The 20,934-nt window shown below is 44.1% G+C and overlaps 2 protein-coding genes across 4 annotated transcripts; one reads left to right on the plus strand and one right to left on the minus strand.

Moving 5' to 3' along the window:
• Positions 1–1,762: 1,762 nt before the first annotated feature.
• LOC111652010 (uncharacterized) lies at positions 1,763–11,498 on the minus strand. The gene is made up of 2 exons (XM_023402098.2): positions 11,171–11,498; positions 1,763–10,576 (listed from the first exon to the last, which is right to left on the minus strand). The coding sequence occupies exon 2, from the start codon at positions 10,495–10,497 to the stop codon at positions 2,305–2,307; it is 8,193 nt and encodes a 2,730-aa protein (XP_023257866.1). The 5' UTR covers positions 10,498–10,576; positions 11,171–11,498; the 3' UTR covers positions 1,763–2,304.
• A 2,665-nt stretch (positions 11,499–14,163) lies between these two features.
• On the plus strand, positions 14,164–20,747 carry rmnd5b (required for meiotic nuclear division 5 homolog B). 3 transcript variants are annotated; one of them, XM_023402126.2, is made up of 10 exons: positions 14,164–14,276; positions 15,968–16,144; positions 16,332–16,474; positions 16,553–16,690; positions 16,848–16,948; positions 17,119–17,285; positions 17,531–17,696; positions 17,938–18,040; positions 18,126–18,280; positions 18,738–20,747. In XM_023402126.2, exons 2-10 carry the CDS (start codon positions 16,006–16,008, stop codon positions 18,799–18,801), a joined length of 1,176 nt encoding a protein of 391 aa, XP_023257894.1. In that variant the 5' UTR covers positions 14,164–14,276; positions 15,968–16,005; the 3' UTR covers positions 18,802–20,747. The 3 variants fall into 3 exon arrangements, with proteins under 3 accessions (XP_023257894.1, XP_087029040.1, XP_023257895.1); XM_087172914.1 differs by having other exon boundaries at positions 14,211–14,232; XM_023402127.2 differs by lacking the exon at positions 14,164–14,276 and adding an exon at positions 14,386–14,666.
• The last annotated feature ends 187 nt before the right edge of the window (positions 20,748–20,934 follow it).

Here is a 20,934-nt window from a genome sequence, read left to right on the forward strand (position 1 = left end):
GTTGTAGTAGGTGTGCCAGGAGGTTTATACAGATTACTGTGTGTTTCTAAGGTGCGTCTCGAAATTGTTATCCAGGTCGTGACAATAAAGGATCATGACAATAAACTGAATAGCTAAGCATTGCATTCCAGTGGCCATTTCAAAAGAGGAAGTTGTAAAGAGGCGGTTTGGGTACAAGTTTATTTTGTATGAACATAAACATGGAGTCATATTGAACAGGTGTGACATCACTAATGTTTTGTTGTTGATTGGTGTGTCGTTGCTGTGCACCGATTAAATTTTTATTAACATACTTGGTGGACACCTCCCTTGTCACTTCTATGACTTTTATGGCCTAATTACATTGGTTCAGTGTGTCCTCCTTAGCAACATACATGTAATGATTAAGCATCTATCTCCTGAGTGAAATGAGCGGGACATCCTAGCATCACTTCTGGCTCGGTAGACAATACTGATGACAAAGAGTTGTGGAAGTAGAAGTTTGTTTTAGCGCGCACTGGTAATACATAGAGAGTGTACACTTTTTGCCAGGTGCTGCAGAGTGATATCCCCTCCAGATGTGAATGAACACGCTCTTGAATTCCTGTAAGGCTATGAGTTGCCTCTAACAGATGAAACGGTGCTTTTTCCACTGTGGCGCACACACATACATCCGCAAGCACACACAGACACACAACCACACACATACACACTAAAGCCCCTCATAGCAACTGGTCAGACCTCTCATTAATTTTACTGCCATCCACATCAAAGAAAGGGGAGGCCAATTTTGTCCCTCTGGACTAACAAATTAGGCTCTGGTTTCAGTTTACAGGGCCAGGTTCTGATTAGAAAATCACCATATTGTGTTTCAGTTGGTCTTGTCACGGAAAGGTTAGCGGATACCTTTGGGATGGGACTTCTTCAGCTGCTGTACTGGTCTGTGGCACCCTCCAGTGGCCACAGTGATACAATGTGCTGCTACAATTTCACAATAGCCTGTGCATGTTGGGAGCACCTCTTCACTCTGAATATTACTGATGTCTCTGTCCTCCAAAAGTCATGTGAGGTAATAATTTGTCTTCAGTAACTTTCATGTCATGTGACCTAGTGACTCCAAATCAATACCAAACCCCCATGGTGGCGATCATAAAATGGTATCGATAGCTGTTGCACTTTGTTAGGAGTTACAGCGCCCTCTAAAGGCAGAGAGAGGTTTCAAATTGGCCAATATTTAACAAATTATGCTTATAATATCTAGCAATAACTAATCATTCTTGTGCATTTTATCACCAAAGTCTCTGCATCTTTTGTTACAATCAGAAGTCAGCATGTTTAATCGACTGTTAAAACCAGTACTTGCTTTAATGTAACCCACATTGCATGCCTTTTTAATTTGGCGACATTGACACCAATGTCAACACCAAGTGGAAACAGTGTCTGTGCACATGTCCTGTGTGACACTTGCCTATGGAGAGTCAGTCAAAATGAATCTTTATACTCATCACCTAAATTGTATTTTCCATTCTAGCAGGATCTCTTGCTGCTTGCTTTATTTGATTATGAAAAGCACTGACTTTGTAATGCATCACAATATTTTCATGAAAACAATGCAGTAGATTGTATGCATTATAGATGCATTCTGAAAACAATGCAGTCTCAAAAGAAGTTCCAGTATTTAACACCTTACTCACAGTACATGATCTGACCAGTAAATGCTGAGATATTGAACTCTAGAGAGGATCTATAGAAAAATAGATTAAGGCTGGAAAAAAGAGCAATGTGATATGTGAATCATTTTATTGGCACTGTTGTTGCATAGATCATGTGCACAAACTCACTCATCCAGTATTAGAGAAAAACAATAATAAAATAAATATGAGGCTCTTTTAAAACAGTATTTTCAAGTTTTTTGGAGATATTTGTTATTAAAGTACAAACATCAGTAAATTAGTAAACCTATTGATTTATAGTGCCTGTGCATTATTACAGGTGAAGTTACAATATGATGTTATAACCCTGTATCAAAAATGACAAATGTTTTAATAGATCATTTTGAAATTAGGCAGTCATCTTAAGAACACCTCACGGAAAAGGTTTACTCTCTTGTGTTGTCAAAAAAAACTCAAGAATCATACATCTCTTTCTATTAAAGCAGCCTAGCATGGAACAAACAGCAGCAAATAAACAACAACCAAAGAATCGCTGTCTTCAGTTGCAGTGTGAAAACTCAAATAACAGTACAGGCTAACATTAGACACCCCCTTTATACACTGTTTATTTAAAACCCAACAGGCTCCAGGAAGGCGGCCTCTATCCTCTATTTCAGGACCTTTTCCCCCCTGTTGGGGGTAAGTTGGGGGGATGTTTGTGGTAATAGTCTGGTGGGGTGGGATTGGGGCTTGCATTCATCCCTGTAGGGACATAATACATACTCTCCAGGTAGCTCTGGTCCAGCGGTGGATTGTTCTGGTGCTCTGGCTTGGACCCCTGACCAGAGTGATTCCTGTAGCTGACCCCAGGCCCACTTGGGTGCATCGTTGCTGCAGCAGAGGCCTCAGGATAGCGGGGTGGCTGGGGCTGAGCCTGTGGGTGGGCTGGGGGAGGTGGAGCTGCATAGGGCATGTACTGCGGTGCTGGGGCGTACATGTTGGGGTTGTGGAGGGATGGGTAAGGGGCTGCTGAGGGAGGATACAGGCCTGAATGTGACATTGCTTGCTGTGGGATGAGCACCTCCACGTATTGGCCTGTCTCTGGGTCAAACAACATTTTCCTCAGTGGCTGTACAGGCACCTCGATATAAAAATACTTCCCAGTCTCAGGATCTAGGAGCACTCTGCGAGGTGTCTGTCCATAGTTACTCTCTGAGTACAAACTGGAGCTGTCACCCCCATATTCAGAGCCATAGGAAGGCCCCAGGCTTTGAGCGCCACACAAGTACTGGGGATCCATAGGAGGAAGGCCAGGAGAGTGGCTGTGACCAGGATCACTGTAAGGAGCCCCAGCCATGCCTGGTGGCTGCTGCTGGGGGGATCTGTGTACAGGGGGTCGTCGAGAGTCAATATGCTGAGGTGGCTGCAATGGCCGCTCAGCAGTGCAGGCCTGCATGAGTGAGGGGTGGGGAGGGCAGGGAGGAGGCTGGTGGAGAGGTTGGTATAATGCCGGTGGCTGGCTTGGACCAACAGGACTTGATTTGGGAGAGCCGGGCTGGTAGCTCATCGGCTGAGGGTCAGGTCTGCACTGGTGGGGACGAAGAGGGGGCTGAACCACCGGATAAGGTAATGCCTGGCCTGGAGAGTGTGGTGGGGCAGGGGGAGTGAGGGTATGGGGGCTGCGGTGATGGTGAGGAGGTGTGAGACCAGGGTGGGAAGGGCAGCCAGCTGTGCAGGAGCAGGGAGGAGGGCGGGAGGCGGGCTGATAATGATTTGACCTCCTGGGGGTCAGATCTGGGAGCATGAGGGGACTGAAGCTCTCTCTTTCATCGTAGCTTGGAGGGTCATCTGAGGCATAAAAACACAGGTCATCTGTCCTTTGGCGGCGCTCACTGGACAGTGATCTGCGGCATGGCTGGTGTGTGTATCCTGGCACTTGTGTTGTGGGAACAGCAGCGGGTTGTTTTGTGTTGTTTGAAGTTACTGTCATAGCTTGTTCATGAGGGTATGCCATCCTGGGATACTGTGGTTGGCTATCTGGATCCATAACAGCTGGCTGGCTTGGCTCGTTGGCTGCAGCTGAGGGGGGTCCAGTGACTTGGTTTGCTATTGGCTCAGGAACTGGACCTTGGGCTGAGGTTGAACCTGTGCAAGTGGCTGATGTTGGAGCTAAGGTTGTAGGTCTTTGTGTGTACCTGGAGCTTTGAGGCGAGGCTGCTGGTTGCTGCTGCTGCCCTCTGTCATTAGATGCCTCCGTCTCTGATGGCGCTGTTGACTGGTTTGATGTTTGATTGGAGATGGTGGTTGCTGTTGTTTTGCTAGGTGGAGGTTTGAGGCTGGACACTGCAGACACAGCTAGTTTTCTTGTATAGTTTGACGTTGATGTGGACTCATTGGAGATCTTTCTATAGATGGTTGGCGAGGACACAACAATTGTTTGAGACCTCTCCTCACCTTGTGGTTTTACAGTCGATGTTGTTGCTGACAGTCTCTGTGCTTCGTTTGGCATTGTTGCTAAATCTGCAGGTTTAAATTTGCAGCTTGGTTTCGGAGGCACAGTTGGCTTTTGAGAATTTTTAGCTATAGATTTAACTTCAATGGTTTGAGGCCTGCTGGTTCCTGTGGAGTTTGCAGGCTTCTCTTGTTTCTGTGAGTCTTTAGACAGTGATTTAACCTCAATTGGCTGTGGTCTGAATCTCCTTACTGCAGGGGACCTTGGGGGGAAAGTTGGATCTACTCTTTTCACTGCTTCAAAATCCCCTAGATCCTTCTGTTTGGTGGGGGGTGGTGTTTGTTCTTGTGTATTCCTTAGTGGAGGAGCACTTTTTTGTATTCCAGTGTCTTTTATTGAAGGCTTAATGCAACCTCCGTCAACCTCTGTGGTCTTTGTAAGGCTGCCTGTGTTCTCAGACACTGCTGAGGGGCCAGATGTGGTGGACGATGAGGAGAATGTCCTCTCTCTATGAGACTCGATTCGCCCACCCTCTGAAGGCATTGTGGTCTGAAGGGGGATCTCCAGGCAGTTCACGTGCTTACGGGGAGCCCCTTTCCCTCCAGCTGCGTTCTGACCGTCACCCACCACTGCTCCAATATCTGCTTGGTAGCCTTTCTCTTTCAACAACATGGAAACTGAGTGGCCACTGCTGCCAGGGGTACTGCCGGGGGTAGTGGGGCCAGGTGAAAGTGAAGCACCTGGGACTTGGACTGGGCTAGGAATCTCTTCCTGGGCTGGAGAAGCAGATGCCTTGGTCTTGCTGGATCCATCTCTTATCAACACTACAGCAGTGGACACCTCTCTTTCCTTACTGGGCAGTTTGGGGAGGCTTCCGAGCATGGGAGGTTTTCTGTTCGTTCTAACCACCACAGCTTCGCCCTCTTTGTCTGGAATTTTTTGCATCTCTGCCGCAGCCTCTTGTTTTTCTGCTGCCTTTTTTAGATCATGGTGACACGGCTTGGAAATGGCTGTGTTTCCTGTTGTGTAACTCTGTGTGTTTGCAGTCCAGGACTTTTGTGATTCTCTGCTTACCTCAGTGACAAGCTCTGGAGAAGCCTGCGATTTATCACCTGGGTTTTCTGAATCTTTCTTGCTGCATGACGTTTTATTTTTGTCCTCTTTCCAGCAAACAGCCTTGTATTCTATTTGCATTGGCTGTGGACGAGACAGTGGCTTTCCTTTGCTTTGAGGAGGTGGAGAGAAGGTCAGCAGCTTTGAATCTTTTACCTCCTCTTTCTGTTCTACTTTCCTCTCCACCCTGTACTCCTCTTCCCTTTCCTCTCTCTTCTTTTCCGTCCTCATTTCTTGCCTCACTTCCCGCTCCTGCCCTGCTATGATCTCTTTCCTCCTTTCCTCTTTTACTTCATCCCTCCTTTCCTCATTAAATATTTCCTTCCTCTTTTCATTTACACCTGATGGCATTACAGCACTAGTTGCCTTGAAAGACAGATTATATGTATTTTTCACAAGCCGCCTGACATCTCTAACTTTGTGAATGGGGGCCTTAACTTTATTATTGCCATTGCCTTCGTCTCCCTCTGCTTTCTCATCCACACTGGTCTCCACTCTGTCGTCCTTTTCTCTGAAAGACATTTCTGGTGAGGAAGCCTCAGGCTTGTTTTCTGCCTCAGGAGTGAGGCAGACACTTAGAGAGGCTTTCTTTTTCTCCACGGCTTTTAGTGTAATCTCCTGTGTTTTTGACTTGCAGGCGCCCTTGTCACCCTGTTGCAGTTGTTTATGGTCCTCTGCGTTTTCACATTCCTGGTCTCTGTTTTTCATCCCGGCCTGCGCGCTGCTGGCTCCGGTGGCAGAAGTAGCTCCTGTGTTCCCGGCAGTGGAATTTGCTGAGTCACCACCCTCCCTTTCGTCCCATGTTTTAATGTCATCTGCTCGTTGTACTAAAGTTGTGGACTGTTTACTATCAAGTGGCATTTTAAATTCTGATCTCATTTCAGATTTTAATGAGGTTGCATTCCTGCTCTGGGAATCAGCCTCTTCACTGTCAGTCTGTGAAAAATTTACACTTCTGCTGCTGCTGGATGAACTTGGCCTGTTACTGGATCTTGCTCCAAAGCTTTTTGGTGGTTTGATTTCATCCTTTGTGCTTGGTTCTCCTCGCACAAGTAAGTTCTCAGATGAAAGACCATAATCTGATGGGAGACTGGAACTCAGACTATTTGTGTCAGGTTTTGGGGACACTTTCAGTGGAGCCACTGCACTCTCTGTTGGTGGGCTGTTTTCCTCAAAATCAGGACTCACTTCTTCTGCCTGCTCATCATTTTGTTTATCAACACTTTGCATCTTCTTGGACAACACACTCTTGATGAGACAAGTGGCCACCTTAGTTTTAGAGCATGTCTCATCCAGGGAGGCGGATTTCTGGAGTTTGCATTTTCTTGCATTGTTTTGATTGGGCTCAGGGCTACGCTCAGAGGGGTAGCAAGCTTGCGTTGCTGCTGGTGTACTGTGTTGTCTCATGAATGTCTCTCTGGAGTGACTCTTTGGAGGAGACGGGCTTTCCATCATCACAGGTATCCCAGGACTACTATTTTCACTACTCTCATCCTGCTTCCCTTCAGCGTTGTTCTTTCTCTTCAGCTGGATCTGTCTCTTCGGCACTCCTCTTCTCACCTTCCTGGAGTCCTCTCTTTCCACGGCCACATCTACGCACTCAAAACTGCCCATCTCATAGCGCCTTGATGGATCTAGGCCATCTGAGTAGTATGCAGATGATTGCTGGAAGGACGGTTCATCACTGTCCAGCTTTGGAGCAGAACCCCTGAAGTCGGCATAGGCCGGCCAGGCGGGATTGACCCCGGCAGGGCTCTCCTGGGTAGATGGTTGAGAAATGTTGGTAGATGAACGGTGGCTGGAGTTGTACATGTCAAGGTAGTCTACCTCAGGGCTTGACAGACTGCGGAAAGCCAAGTCTGTAAACCACTTCACCTCATTATCTGCCTCATCAAGCTCACTTCCCATGCTGGAGCTGGAACTCCGGCAGGGCCTGCTCGCAGCCACGCGTCCAGGAGCACTGTTCTTGTTCTGGTGTGCAGGAGGTTGAAGCCGTCTGCTTGGACCACCACCCCTTGTGTCTTGTTGGGAAACACGTCTCAGAAGACTCTGTTGTTGCTGTAGCTGTCTGGTAGCAAGCAAGCTCTCTGAATAGGAATGCGCTGTTGGCAGTCCCTGACGAGTCTCTCTGCTTGTGGGAGCTGCGCTGTGACTTGCAGGCCCTTTTCTATTCCTGGCATTGAATGACAGCTCAACCTGTTCCACTCTGTTACTGGCGTCCCCCTGCCACCCCTCCCCCTTTTCGGGAACCCGCTCCTCCCTCTTTCTCTCTCTCTCCATCTCTCTATCCCTTTGCCTTTCCCTGCTCGCCTCTCTCTCCTCCTCCAGCTGCATTTCCCTCTCCATCTCCAATTGCCCCCCTAGTCTGACCCAGTGGGACTGGCTATTATTGTCAACAGGGGCAACATTGGGGCTTTCCCTATTTGTCACTGCTTTTTTTAAATTACCACTTGGTGAGGATGTTACAACCTGAGAGGGGCTGCGGCTTCTGTTCTGCCACTGTCTGTATGGTTTCTCAGGGGCTATGATGTGGACAGGTGTAAACCTGGTAAGTGGCGGAGAAGGAGTCCGCCTTCTGTTTACATGGTGGGCCATGTCCTCGGTCAACCTCTCTCTGTTTTCACGTCTAACTTTGGTTGACAGATGTCTTCTTGAGGGCTCAGGTGTGCAAGCTGATTTTAATGAGCTGCTGTTGTCAGAAGTGAGGGAATAAGTAGTGAACTGGGGCTGTGGGTTTTCGAGTCTCTGCACAGGTGAGTCAGGTGTAGCCCTGTGGACAGGTGAAATGGTTGGACTCCTGTCCTTAGGGACTGGAAGATTAGGGGAAAGAGGCTTGGTTTCAATAGGGGGATTATTATAAGTGTCTTCTTTCTGAAAAAAGCTATGGCTAGTGTCTTGTTTTTCCTCAGAAAAGGAGGCTAAACTCGAGTTAACCTGAATGTTTACTTCCTCTGGTGTTGCTTCTCTCTCTGTGCTTTGTTGCTTAAGTGAACTCTTTATCTTTTCCTCTGCTGAGAAAGGTGAAGTAAATACAGGTAAACAATCTGCGACCACTGGTGAACTGCTTTTGATTTCAGCAAGAACTGATTTGTCTCCCCTGTTTAGTTCAAATGAGTGTGACACGTTGTCTTTTACCAAATTTTCGTGGCACCGTGTTTCTGCAATGTTAGCTGAGGAGGAATCTCTTTCAACTTCAGGTGTACTTCTCAGAGGAGGAGTAGGATGTGTATACTGAGGGTGGTACTCTGTGGACAGGGTTACAGGTGAAATCTGCTCAGGAGAAGGGGAAACAGGTGATGGGTCCCTACTCCTGAGGTGCTGAGGTGAGGGACTTCGATGCTTGTCAGGTGAAGGGGTTTGATATTTCGGCTCAGGTGAGGGAGTGTGATGCTTTGGCTGAGGTGAAGGTGTTTGGTACCTGGGTGGGTGCGACAAAGTTAGTTCAGGCTGCAGAACGGGGCTTGTGAAGCCCGATATATGGGGCGAGTCTCGTGGTGTACCAGTGGACTCTGCTACACTGCCCTGTGTACTGTCTCTACTTTGTGTAGGGCTGCTTGCTTCAGGGGACACAGCTGTCCTATCAGGCTCAGGGGTGGAAAGACGACAGGGCTCAGGAAACGGGGGAGTGTCCCTGTCGTCGGGCTGGACAACTGTGTACGAAATCCCTGTGATATGAGGGGATGAAGTGAAGCTTCTTGATGAGGCAGTGTCAAAGTGAGGCTCGGGTGAGGATGCTGTAATCCGGATTTCAGGTGAGGGAGCAGTGTGTCTGTGCTCTACTGGAGAGCAGTTGCTCCTGACTTCAGGTGATGGAGATAAACTATAACTCACCACAGGCGAAGGCACCTGCGTGCTGATTTCAGAAAGTGGTGAAATGTGTCTTATTTTAGGCGAGGAACCAGGAGAGGGAGTTCTTGTCCCTGTCTTAGCCGGAGAGGCAGCACTGAGCAGACCAGGTGAGGGAGCTGTGTGTCCCAGTTCAGGGGAGACACTATTCTCCACGAGCTCGGGAGATGTTGATATTGAAATGACAGGTGAGGGAGGTGTGTATCGTGGGGCAGGTGTAGAAGCAGTGCTGCCTGGTTCAACTGATAACCTTGAGTTTTGGTTCTCAGGAGTAGCTGTGGTGTCTCCTCCTGCAGCGGAAGGATCTGAAATCAGCTCAGGAGAGCAGGGAGGCTCTTCTATATCAGGTGTGGAGCCTATGCTGAAAAGATCAGGCAGGGAGACCCTTCCTGTTAGCTCAGGAAAAGGAGATGACGCTTGAGTATCGGGGGAGTAGGGCCTATTCTTCAGATTAGGGGAGGCCGATGTTTCTGTTGACTGGGATGATAAATCTGCACTACTGCGTGACGGTAGAGGAGATGAAGGAGTGGCTGATTCTGTAAAATCTAGAGAGAAATCTTTGGGTGAGGGACTGCTGTGTTGGTAAATGTAGCTGCTCCTTGACTCAGGTGAGTTTTGTGCTCCCCTGCACTCAGGTGAAGACTGGGTGTTGACTGATACAGAGGAGGATGAGCTGACACAGTTCCTAGGCTCAGAGGAGGGACTAGGAGTTAACGATTGATGTGAGGGGCTGTTAAGTCTGTCTTTGAAGGTAGGAGTGATTCTCCCTGGTTCAGCCTCCGAATGAGTTTGACTTGGATTAGATGATGATGGTGAACTTCTCTTTTCAACTGAGGAAGAAGATAAGGATGATGCTCTTCCCTCTGGACTGATGGTATAGGAGCTATTATGTCCAGGAGAGGGGGTCCTCTCACCGGTGTCGAGGACTTCAGGTGGTGGGCTAGGTGTACTAAGCTGAGGTACCGGTGATTTGCTTTTTGGTTCTAAATTTGGGCTTCTGTCCTCAAAATTGTCTGGATGCCCTGAGCTGAATCCCTCGCCCTCTGACTGCCTCCTCTCTGCAGACTCGTTTTGCGACAGGGGGCTGTAAAGCCTTTCTCTTGAGTCTTCAAAGCCCTCCTCTCCTTCACTGGAGCCCTGTGCAGTGTGGTAAGAGCCTGAGTCGTTTAGATCATCCACCAGGGGTGATGCAGCAGATGTCCCGTCCACCTCCCTCTGGGAAGGGACAAAGGCCCCTACAGCAGGGCCACTTGAGTGGGAGGGCAACTCACAGTCGTCTCCAAAAATGTCACACAGGCAAGTGGTCTCGGAGATGGCACTGCGCTGAGTAGGGACGTTGATGATGTCAAAGATTTCAACGTGGTTAGGGGTGCCGTCACGGTGGCACAGGGAAAAGGTGCGGGGCGCACTGCGCAGGAAGGAGTAGCTGTCCCCCTGTAGAGTCCAGCTGTCCATCGCTAGTCCACAAGCTCCAAATTCTCACTGTGGCCAGTCCAGTCCGATCCTCTAGTCTGCTCTGGGCTCTGTTCCTGGACTGGAAATAAGATATGGTCACCTGGAGGGTGTGTATCTCATTCATTTATACCACAAGTAACATTTGATGAATATTACTGACGGGAAAAAGTGTATAAATCACAAATATAGAGGCTATGTGTGTATTGTTTCTGTTTTGTTTGTTTGCCAACAGTAAATGTATTTTTTAAACCTCAAATATTCTGAGAATACCTGCAACCCCCAAAGGGTTTCAGAACATAAATATAACTCTGTCACTATGCCTTAAAAAGCAGTAGGAAGCAACCTGAAATTAACACAAATATAATAAACATTCACTTTAAGCTGACAAAAAGGTTAGTCACATACCAGAAATGTTATGCATTTCCACGTGTTCTTAAAAGCTCACAAGATTTCATGAAGACATTACGCTGTATATGAAGTGCAACTTATTTTACATTGCAAGGACTGAGATTTATTCATCTTAGATATTTGGAAAGTGATAATATTTGCATTAGCTCTGCCCAATACATACCCTTTATCTAAGCTTTCCTTATTGCCTTGGTGTAGGACTGACTAGAGAAAGAAAGGCTGCTCAATGCTTAAGTACAGAAAGACAGATTGATTGGTACTGTACCTTTGGCCAATGATGAGGCTTTCCCTAGGGCATTGAGTTCCTCTGTGTTGCAATATCTGCCCCTCATCCAGTGAACTGCCTCTCAAAATCCACAGCACACTCCCACGTTTACAAGACCTCTGTGCATATGCCGAATCCAGGACTAAGCAGCTCCGCACAGCTCAGTCTGGCAGTGCCACACTGGCTGGACCACTTCAGAATGTCAAAGGCATTGCTATGTATCAGACTTGAATAGAAAAAGCAAAGAGGGGCATCTCGCTCAGACACATTACATCCTCTAATGCTCCCATCTCTATTTCTGCCCCTCCCTTTTGAGCTGGCCTCAGGGAAAGCACTTACTGAATCCAACCTGGATCCTTTTTCTTCTCCAGACTGGAGTTTGGTTGAGCATTGGATTTCCAGTGTGAGCAAGCCTGGGGTGCAGCGCTGGGGGTGGGTGGGTTTATAGTTAGCAGCAGGTGCTGATCCAGCCAGGATAGATGAGTGCGCCTGGAATTTGACACTTAGAGCCAGCTCAGTCACAGGGCCCCTCTATATATAGACCTATACTATCAGGGCCAGATAGCCATAGCGTTAGCTGTTTGATTGGGCACGCTGGTGGGAAAGAAAGGGGAAATACCGAGCTCCAAGTACAGCCCACACATTGTCCACTTGACCACTACATATGAGGTTATATTTATCATTGACAGTTGATGTATACTTGTATGTATATATATATATATATATATATATATATATACATATATATATATATATATGTGTGTGTGTGTTAGTGTGTGTGTGTGTGTATGTGTCTGTGAATGCTACGGTGTGGCTGGGGCACAGCAGGTCAAAGGTTAACATAGACCACCCGACTTTGACAGCTCACATGCAAAATTCTTGCGCGCTGCATGTTAGGTAGAAACACTTGCATAACATTGGTAAGGTGCTCTCACATGTTTCTAGTCATGTTTTTCCGTTTAATGTCTGAATATTCTGTGTTCTAGGAACACTAATTTTCATTTTATCTTATTTAAAAATGTTTGTTTTAAATTCATATTCAAGCTTGCCTGTCAACACATGACAAGCGTATGATCAAAAGTGTCAAAACAAAAGGGGTCATGTCATTTACTGTATGTATTACTGTTGCTACAATAGCAGTACTCTCTGAGCCACAATGAGACTGTCTGGGCATGTTTGATGGTAGTGAGTTTGGATAAGCCCTCTGTCCCTAACCTAATACCTCATGAGATTACCATTCATTCTCAGTCATTAAGTCATTCAGAGCAAGCCAATGGAAAATCTTTGATTGCAGCCCTGACTGAATGTTGCATAAGGCTCTCACTAAGGGTATATTATATCTGTAATATCAAGGGGTTGAGAGATTGTTTTCAACACTGGAAAGTCAACAAGCTATTTTATGTATGGCATCATGCATATGTAATTTGGCCCTCTCTTCTGTCTGAAGAGTCATACATTGCCATGAGTGCACACATTTTTAGTGTGGCTTGCCAAAATGGGAACTGGGTCTTTGACCTTGGTGGAGTGATAGCAATATGGCTCTACTCACAGAGCTATACAACAGATATATATCTATCTTTTTCTTTTTCTTTTTTTTAACATAGACTAGTGTTAATGGACTCCAGATCCACTTTCAAATATATCTTGTAAGTGATTTCAGATTTCACTGGAGGCTCCAATGGCATGACAAGCATGGATCATCATTCCTCTGAACTCTTAGCGGGTACCATAGAGAAGATGGATCATATAGTCAGTTTACAGCTCATACAGTAAACTGGTGTACACTATTTCATTATGTTTTGTAAATATATGTTGATATCACCTGGAAAACATGTAAAAAGTGTAAAACATGGCCTCTGAGAACAATAACGTTGGCAAAGGTTGCAGAGGATGACATGCATGCATATGTGAGTGCATATGTGTGTGCTGGTTATGAGAGAGAACAAACTTAAGTGTAGAGAAGTGCTGATAAATTTGAACCTCTGCGGTTATGGCAGCACAGCAGACTGGAGGAAGACTCAAAGGGAAAGAATGATGAGCACCTCAGCAATGGGGAGCTTTAGTCTACATCACTGATAGATTAGTCATGCAGCCTGCTCAAGTCCAAAGACCTCACCCACCCTCACCCTTAGCAATGCAACACACCAATAAGCTGTGCATAAACAATATGCTGCATGGGCATCTGTAAGTGGACGAATGTATAAACCTTCTACAACAAAGGGGCTTGGCAGAGAGGCTGATGTTCAGTGTCCACATGTTGTGCAAATGATGCATGGCACAGCACTTCCTTATGTGAAGATAAATAAACACGACTGCTTTTTCTGCTGAGCCTCAGTCTGGGGGCTATGATGGTCAACAAGGGTCAAGTCACATGATGGGTTATTTAAGTGCTAGTATGCATGACAAACAGAAAGAATATAAACGTAAGATCACATTTCAAATCTATCTTTTTTGAACTGACCTAGTTGCTCTTTTAGGATGTGATTAGCTCTTCGTGACCAAGCTCTCCACAAGCCACACTTCTAATATTACTTATTGTTTATTTTTTGTTTATCAGTGATGGAAAAAGTTTGACGTACTTGTACTTTGTGTTAACATTTCTATTTTATGCTACTTTATACGTTTGCTTCACTACACTTCATAAGGAAATGTTGTAGTTTTTACTCTGCTACATAGATTTGACTGCAGTACTCCCTAGTTACATTGTAGATTAAGACTTCAGATCAGATCGGCTTTAAATATGATTCATTGCACTTGTTTCAGATGAAACTACCCAAGAATACATAAAACAAAAATCAGCTCTACCTACAAGCTACAACATTAAAATTGTGTTAACATTTTGATGCATCAGTCTCCTGTGAAAACCTGCAAGGGATGAGTTGTGATAGCTGCGAAACTCCATTGTGCAAGAGATAAATCTGATTGAATTGAAAATCACACTGGGCGCTACTAGCCTCGGATGTCGCAGGGAAAATGACTTTTATTGTGAAATGACCAGTTAAGGCAGAATGCGACACAGGAAGTTGCGCATTACGACTGCTGGTGAAGTGTTGCCATAACAGGCAAGTGGCTAACGCTAATGTTTGCTAACTAATTAGCACGATAGGTAAGTGGTGTTTATTTAAACATATTTTAAAATTCAGTTAAACGGCGATATATGTTTTAAGTGTAGGAATAATACAAAATAGCCGGTTGTCATTTCTCTACTGAAATTTTTTGGGCCTTGTCAGTGAGCAGCAGGCTAACATCAACTAGCTAGCTTGCTGCTAGCAATGGCGAGCTTTTGTGGCTAGCTAGAGACTGTGATAGCGTTTGTTTATGTTAGCTCTGCGACAGCTTAATTTTCTAAAAGCACTGGATCGAATCAAAATATATGTTTAGCAACTTGTGGCGATTCATGTTCATCATTGTTATAGAGTAATAAAAATACGAAACGTGGTATTTCATCATTGAAACATAAATGCAGCTTGCGTTAATGTTGGTTACCTCTGTTACGGTAGGTGGACATTTTCTGTGTTCAGCTCACAAGCGGTTAGTTAAAACAAAGCTATGCCTAATAATGCTTTTGATTTTTTTTTTAAATAATAAAGTAACAACGGGGGAATGCCGACCAGCTGCCCAAAAAAAAATCCCTGGGCGTTTTAGTTTGATACCCTTTGATAAAACCAAACTTGTATGGCTGTGACGCTAGCACGACTAACGTTAGTAAACACCAGGCCGCGGAGTACACAGGGTGCCTGCTTCTCATCATGTTAGGGCCTTGCTAGTTGTTAGCAGTGTCACACCAGGCCAAACTTTTAATCAGGGCAGTACAGGATAGGTTCGTTTTTTTTCTTATCCCGATAAAAAAAAAGAATCGACTGCTGACCAGCTGTCAAAGGCCTTTTCACGCATCATTGTACCCCAGCGCCGGTGACAACTGTGTGACAGTCATGGTATTGTCTGTATTGTATCAGTTTCATCAAACACTTGCTTGTGCCACTGAAAAAATGGAAAGGGATCCCACATCCTTTAAATAGGTCCACAGAACAAATTTGTACATTTCACAGTTTGTGTGGGAACCGCTGCAGCAAACAACAAACGTCTGCAAACTACACACTTCACTGAAGAGAAAACAATAACATCAATAATTGGAGCCTGATCAAAACATCAACTGGGCTGGTATACCAGTATTGGCATGTGTGATGGCTGATTGTTGAGAGGAAATTGCTGTTCAGATATGCCAAAGATATCTTTGAGATAGTCTAGAAACAAAGTTTTATTATTTACCACTACCAAGTTTGTTTTTCAACTCTGAATGGTCCTGCTTAGCACACATCTTGGTCACAATTCTTTAGAGAAAAAATTTAAGGATTCCTGTTTAAAATGATTATTTCATGTATTTAGGTAAAAACTATGCTTAAGTATTTTAAATATCAACCAATCATCTGTGTTATTTTTCAAGAAAATTTACCTCACATTACCTAGTTCCAGCTGCTCATAGATGAGGTTTTCTGTGTCTTGTGTGATCTTTAACATAATATCTTTGGGTTTATAGATGCTTGTCAGACAAAACAAGTGATGAGAAGACGTCATGTTGGGCTTTAGGAATAAATGAAATTTTGCCCAACATTCTGATTCACTGAGGAAATAACTGGCAGATTAATGTTTAATGAAAGTGTAGCCCCGAAAAATAATCAGCATATATATATATTGTTATCAAAATCTAAAATATTGAAATACATCAGGAATCCAGCATCAGTCAGGCTTTATTAATAACTTAACAAACTACTTTTCTGATTTTTCTCTTAAATCTAGGTGTCAGTGTTGTGTGTGTGAGAGTTCCAGTCCGAACCATGGAACAGTGTGCATGTGTCGAGCGGGAGCTGGAGAAAGTGCTCCATCGCTTTGTAATGTACGGACACCAGTCTGAGGAGAGGCTAGATGAGCTCCTGCGCAGTGTCTGTGAAATACGAGGACAGCTAGTTGCCTTTGGTAAGAAAAACTGAGATAAATAAGGTGAAAGAACACTATTAAGATACAATATGTATAAGTTAAGTGAATTAAATCTTAGTTTTATGACAGTTTAAATTTCTTTCTCCCATCATAAACTAAAATGGACGGTTCTTTGTTCATCATAACTTATAATGCAGTGAAAACTTGTCCTTTTTCTCTCTTGCAGGAGTACAAGATGCAGACTTATCAGTCTTATCTCAGACTATGGCCCAGTGTTGTAAGAATATCAAAGAAACAGTGCAGATGCTAGCCTCTCGACATAAGGACATCCATGGCAGTGTATCAAAAGTGGGCAAAGCCATTGACAGAGTAAGGACAGGTGGCGACTTTGTTTAACACTTAACATTTTATATACACAAACATCATATCTGACATGCTTCTCTACAGAATTTTGATGCAGAAATCAGTGCTGTGGTGGCAGAGACAGTGTGGGACACACCAGAGAGACAGAAATACTTAAGTGAGACCATTGTGGAGCACCTGTACAGACAAGGAATGCTCAGTGTAGCAGAGGATCTGTGTCAGGTAAGACTGAAACCTTCAATCTAATGCTTTTGGTGTAAACATACCTGAAAGGTATGACTACCTCCCTCTGAAGAGATCAGATTTGATGTAATCCTTGTTTTTGTCAAGGTAATTGTGGGAATAGCTCTTCACCAAAATACCATTTTCTGTTTTCTAGGAGTCTGGTGTAGTTATAGATATGAGTATGAAGCAGCCTTTTCTGGAGCTGAACAGGATCCTTGAAGCTCTGAGGATGCAGGACCTCAGGCCGGCACTAGAGTATGTTATTATTTGCCTTTTATCTGTGTTTACTTATTCATCAGCGTTTTCAAAAATGTAAATAAATTGATTTGACTGACACAATCTGGCAGAGATAAAGCACTCACTTCAGAGTGTTCCGCATTTTTAAGTGTGTTGACATAAACCTGTTCATGTCTGCCCTTTCTCAGGTGGGCCGTGACGAATCGGCAGCGCCTTCTCGACCTGAACAGCAGTTTAGAGTTCAAGCTGCACCGCTTGTACTTCATCAGTCTGCTCAGTGGAGGAATCAGCAACCAAATGGAGGCCCTGCAGTATGCCAGACATTTTCAGCCCTTCGCCTCTCAGCACCAGAGAGGTAGATACAATACAGACACATAAACTTAGTGACATTCCTGACACAAAAACACAAAGATGTGAACTTTAGATGTGTTTCTTTTTAATGTGAAAGAATTTGAGGCTCTGACTCTTTTCAGAAGAGACCCTGCAAATGATTTGGGATTTGTATAATGGCAAATATCAAAATATTATGAGCCCTACCTCAGATTACTCATGTGATGTTGTTTGTTTTTTCCCCACCCCTGTACTTTTTTGTCCCTTCAGATATCCAGATCCTGATGGGCAGTCTGGTGTATCTGCGTCATGGCATTGAGAACTCTCCGTACCGCAGTCTGCTCGAGACAAATCAGTGGGCAGAGATCTGTAACATTTTCACCAGAGATGCCTGCGCTTTACTGGGCCTCTCTGTAGAGTCTCCACTAAGTGTTAGGTCAGAAAACTATGAACAATACACAAGACCTCATCCCTGATCTCCTTTTAATATGTTTAGATTTCTACCAAAGTTGAGGCTAAAGTTGAAACAGTTAGCACATTTTTTTCCATTCAAGATGAAGGATAAAAAAATGTTATTGCTTTGTCATCCCCATGTTGTATTATTATGTGTTATGTTATTATTATTAAAATATTACAGCTGCAGTCAAAGTATGTCAACATTGTCTATTTCTCTGCAGTTTTGCATCAGGCTGTATGGCTTTACCAGTGCTGATGAACATCAAGCAGGTCATAGAGCAGAGACAGTGCAGCGGAGTCTGGACACACAAAGATGAGCTACCTGTGAGTCCCTTTTGAATTTCCAGAAGACATCACCTTTCATTCTTTTTCAGCATTCACTTAATTCTCTGCCTCTCTGTTCACTTAGATTGAAATTGACCTTGGAAAGAAGTGCTGGTACCACTCTGTGTTCGCCTGCCCGATTCTTCGGCAGCAGACCTCAGAGAGCAACCCTCCCATGAAGCTCATCTGTGGCCACGTCATCTCCAGAGACGCCCTCAACAAGCTGACCAATGCTGGAAAGTAAGTTGGAAATGCAGCTAGATTTGTATGCACATGGTAGTAGAGGTTTAAGACACATTGTTTTATATTGTTGTGGTTTAAAACATTCAACGACCATATCCTCATTCATGATGAAATATTCTCATCTAATCAACCAAATTTTAAAAAAGGAAGCAATTATAATCAAGATTTGAGAATCGGCTTCTGGGCGTGTGTTGCATATGGGTGTTATTATGTTGGGAAATTAAACCTGAAAGACAGTTACCAAGAATGGACAATGGGGAAAAAAAAAATTAAGCCCCGAAACACGGATTTCACAATCTCTATGACCTCATCAACAAGGTAGACTTGGCAAAAATATTCTCTTGAACATAAAAAAATGAATCCAAAAACTTAATAGTATGCCTCAGGAAATAACCAGCTGTGATGTAAAGTGTACATGATTCTAACATCCGGTTCCTGATCTCCTCATCCTCAGGTTGAAATGCCCGTACTGCCCCATGGAGCAGAATCCGTCACATGCCAAGCAGATCTACTTTTGATACCGCACACTCACCTCATGAGTAAGGATGAAGTTCCCTGGAGCTCTTTGCATTTCCAGGACCATTTGCTCTGGCCCTTTTCCTCTGTCCCTGGCCTCTTGGCCTGTTATTGTAAGCATTAAGGTTTTATCCCAGTGCTCCTCTGGACAGCCTTGGCCATCCCGTAACCCACCTCGGACCCTCCAACTTTGCGTAGTACACAGAGTCCTGCGGAGATGGTCCAACTACAACTTGTAGTAGAGTGAGGAGTCTGTCAATAAAGAGAACATCTTCACGAAGAAGCACCTCTGAAAAAGGATCATTCATTGAAACTCATTTGCAAATACCTGCAGAGTTATAGGCTTATCTTTTAAAAAATGTAATACTTTATAGTGTTTGTTTTCTCAGTTTTATCAACTGCTTGAGTTGGATGACTGCTTCTTTTTTTTTTCCCTTTTTTGACAGAAGCAGTTAAATGATTATGGATGGGTGAGTGTTGGTAAATGGCATAGATAGGCAGTTTTTGACTTCTGGATGGTAATAAACTTCTATTATACCTGACAAAAACCACAGAGTAAGAAACTGTGTAGTAGGTTTATTATTTGCTGGTGAGGGGAACTGTGGAGGTGTGTCTTGAATTGAACTCTTTGATTGTGACCCATTACTCCTCCATAATGTAATAAAGGCCTCACGTAGCTTGAAAGTCACTGTTGGCTGATGTATCCATTTGATCAGTAGAACAATTAACTAACTCATCAATGGTGGAACAGCTATTTTTGTGACTGACTGCACCAGCAAGATTTTCATCATTATAGAAGCCATTTGTCTTGTTCTATGTATGTATTTAACAAACAACGACAAAAAGGAAACTAAAAATATATACTACTGTGAAATGTGCTTTGTTTCTATTTTTCATCGCAACGGCCAGAACGGCTCATGTAAAATAGTAAATTAAACTGAAGAGCAACATGCATAATCAACACTACTGCGTAACTTTCAGAACTAACAACTCAACAGTTCGCATCACGGTTGTGCCATCGCCTCACTCTGTCCTGCATTGTGTTTCCTAAGCTTGCACGCCATGTGATTTGGAGATGTGAAGTGGTGTGACGGTAGCCGTATGGTCTGACTTGCAGTGACTGTAGGCTTGTGATTCAGCTTTACTCGTCGTGAGTGGGAGGGAGTCCTCTGATCATTGTGGCTGTTGTTTAATATATAACTTAGAAAATGCCTCTGCTGCAATAGGTTTGGCTTTTATTTTAAATCGACTCAGAATAGAAACATTAAAATCCATACATTTCCTCAGGGCTCATTGTAACGGTTCATACCACACCTTGCAGTTAGTATTAAAAGTTGTACATTTTATATAAGGAGTCTTGAACAAAGATTACACATATTTCATTATTGAGGCTGATAGTTTGGGTGTTGCAGGAGTTTGTGTATATTATTCAACTGGTGATGTGTACACATACACTTGGGGAAAGCGTGTCACAAACTCCAAGCCATTTGGATGTACAATACAATATGTTTAGGTGATGAATACTAATAGTGCAAGTTCCCGGTGTCCTCTTGAAAATGGTGATGTCACCTCACGCTCGAGTGAGGCTAATTTGTTCAGCAAGCACTGCACCAGCATAGCTCACACTGACAATGCAACATTACCCTCAGTTTGAAGTCAGAGTTTCAGATAAACATTTATTTTGGGTTCATTTGGAATGGGTTAAAGCACATGTTTTGTGTGGACTTTCACTGAATTTCTTCTGTTTTTCTTTGGTTGACAATCATTCATTGCTTCTTTGAGTGTTCCTTCAGATAGACTGCTAGCGCTCCGTACTTCTGTTGTATTAATTTTGTTGAATGTTTGCATTTCCTGCTTTTGTGTGTTATGCAACCTTTATTGTAAATATTTATCCTCTAACATGTTTCATATACTTGCATCTGAAATTCAAATAAAAATTTATACTCCAGGTCAGTTTTGGAGGCTTGTACTGGCATTTGGTGGTGGACTGCTCCTACCATAACTACAGCTGCTCGGCCCTTTTTGTTTTTTACATCGCCACTTGGTGGAGCTAGTGCTACATAATCCATACATGAACTAAATTGCCCTGAAGTCTATTGCATCTCAAGTTATAGGTTTTTAATTTGAATGAGTTT

This window comes from Seriola lalandi, unplaced genomic scaffold, assembly GCF_002814215.2.
Source record: "Seriola lalandi dorsalis isolate HSWRI2012SDOR001 ecotype SW California unplaced genomic scaffold, Sedor1 jcf7180002053898, whole genome shotgun sequence".
NCBI classification, from domain to species: Eukaryota; Metazoa; Chordata; class Actinopteri; order Carangiformes; family Carangidae; genus Seriola; species Seriola lalandi.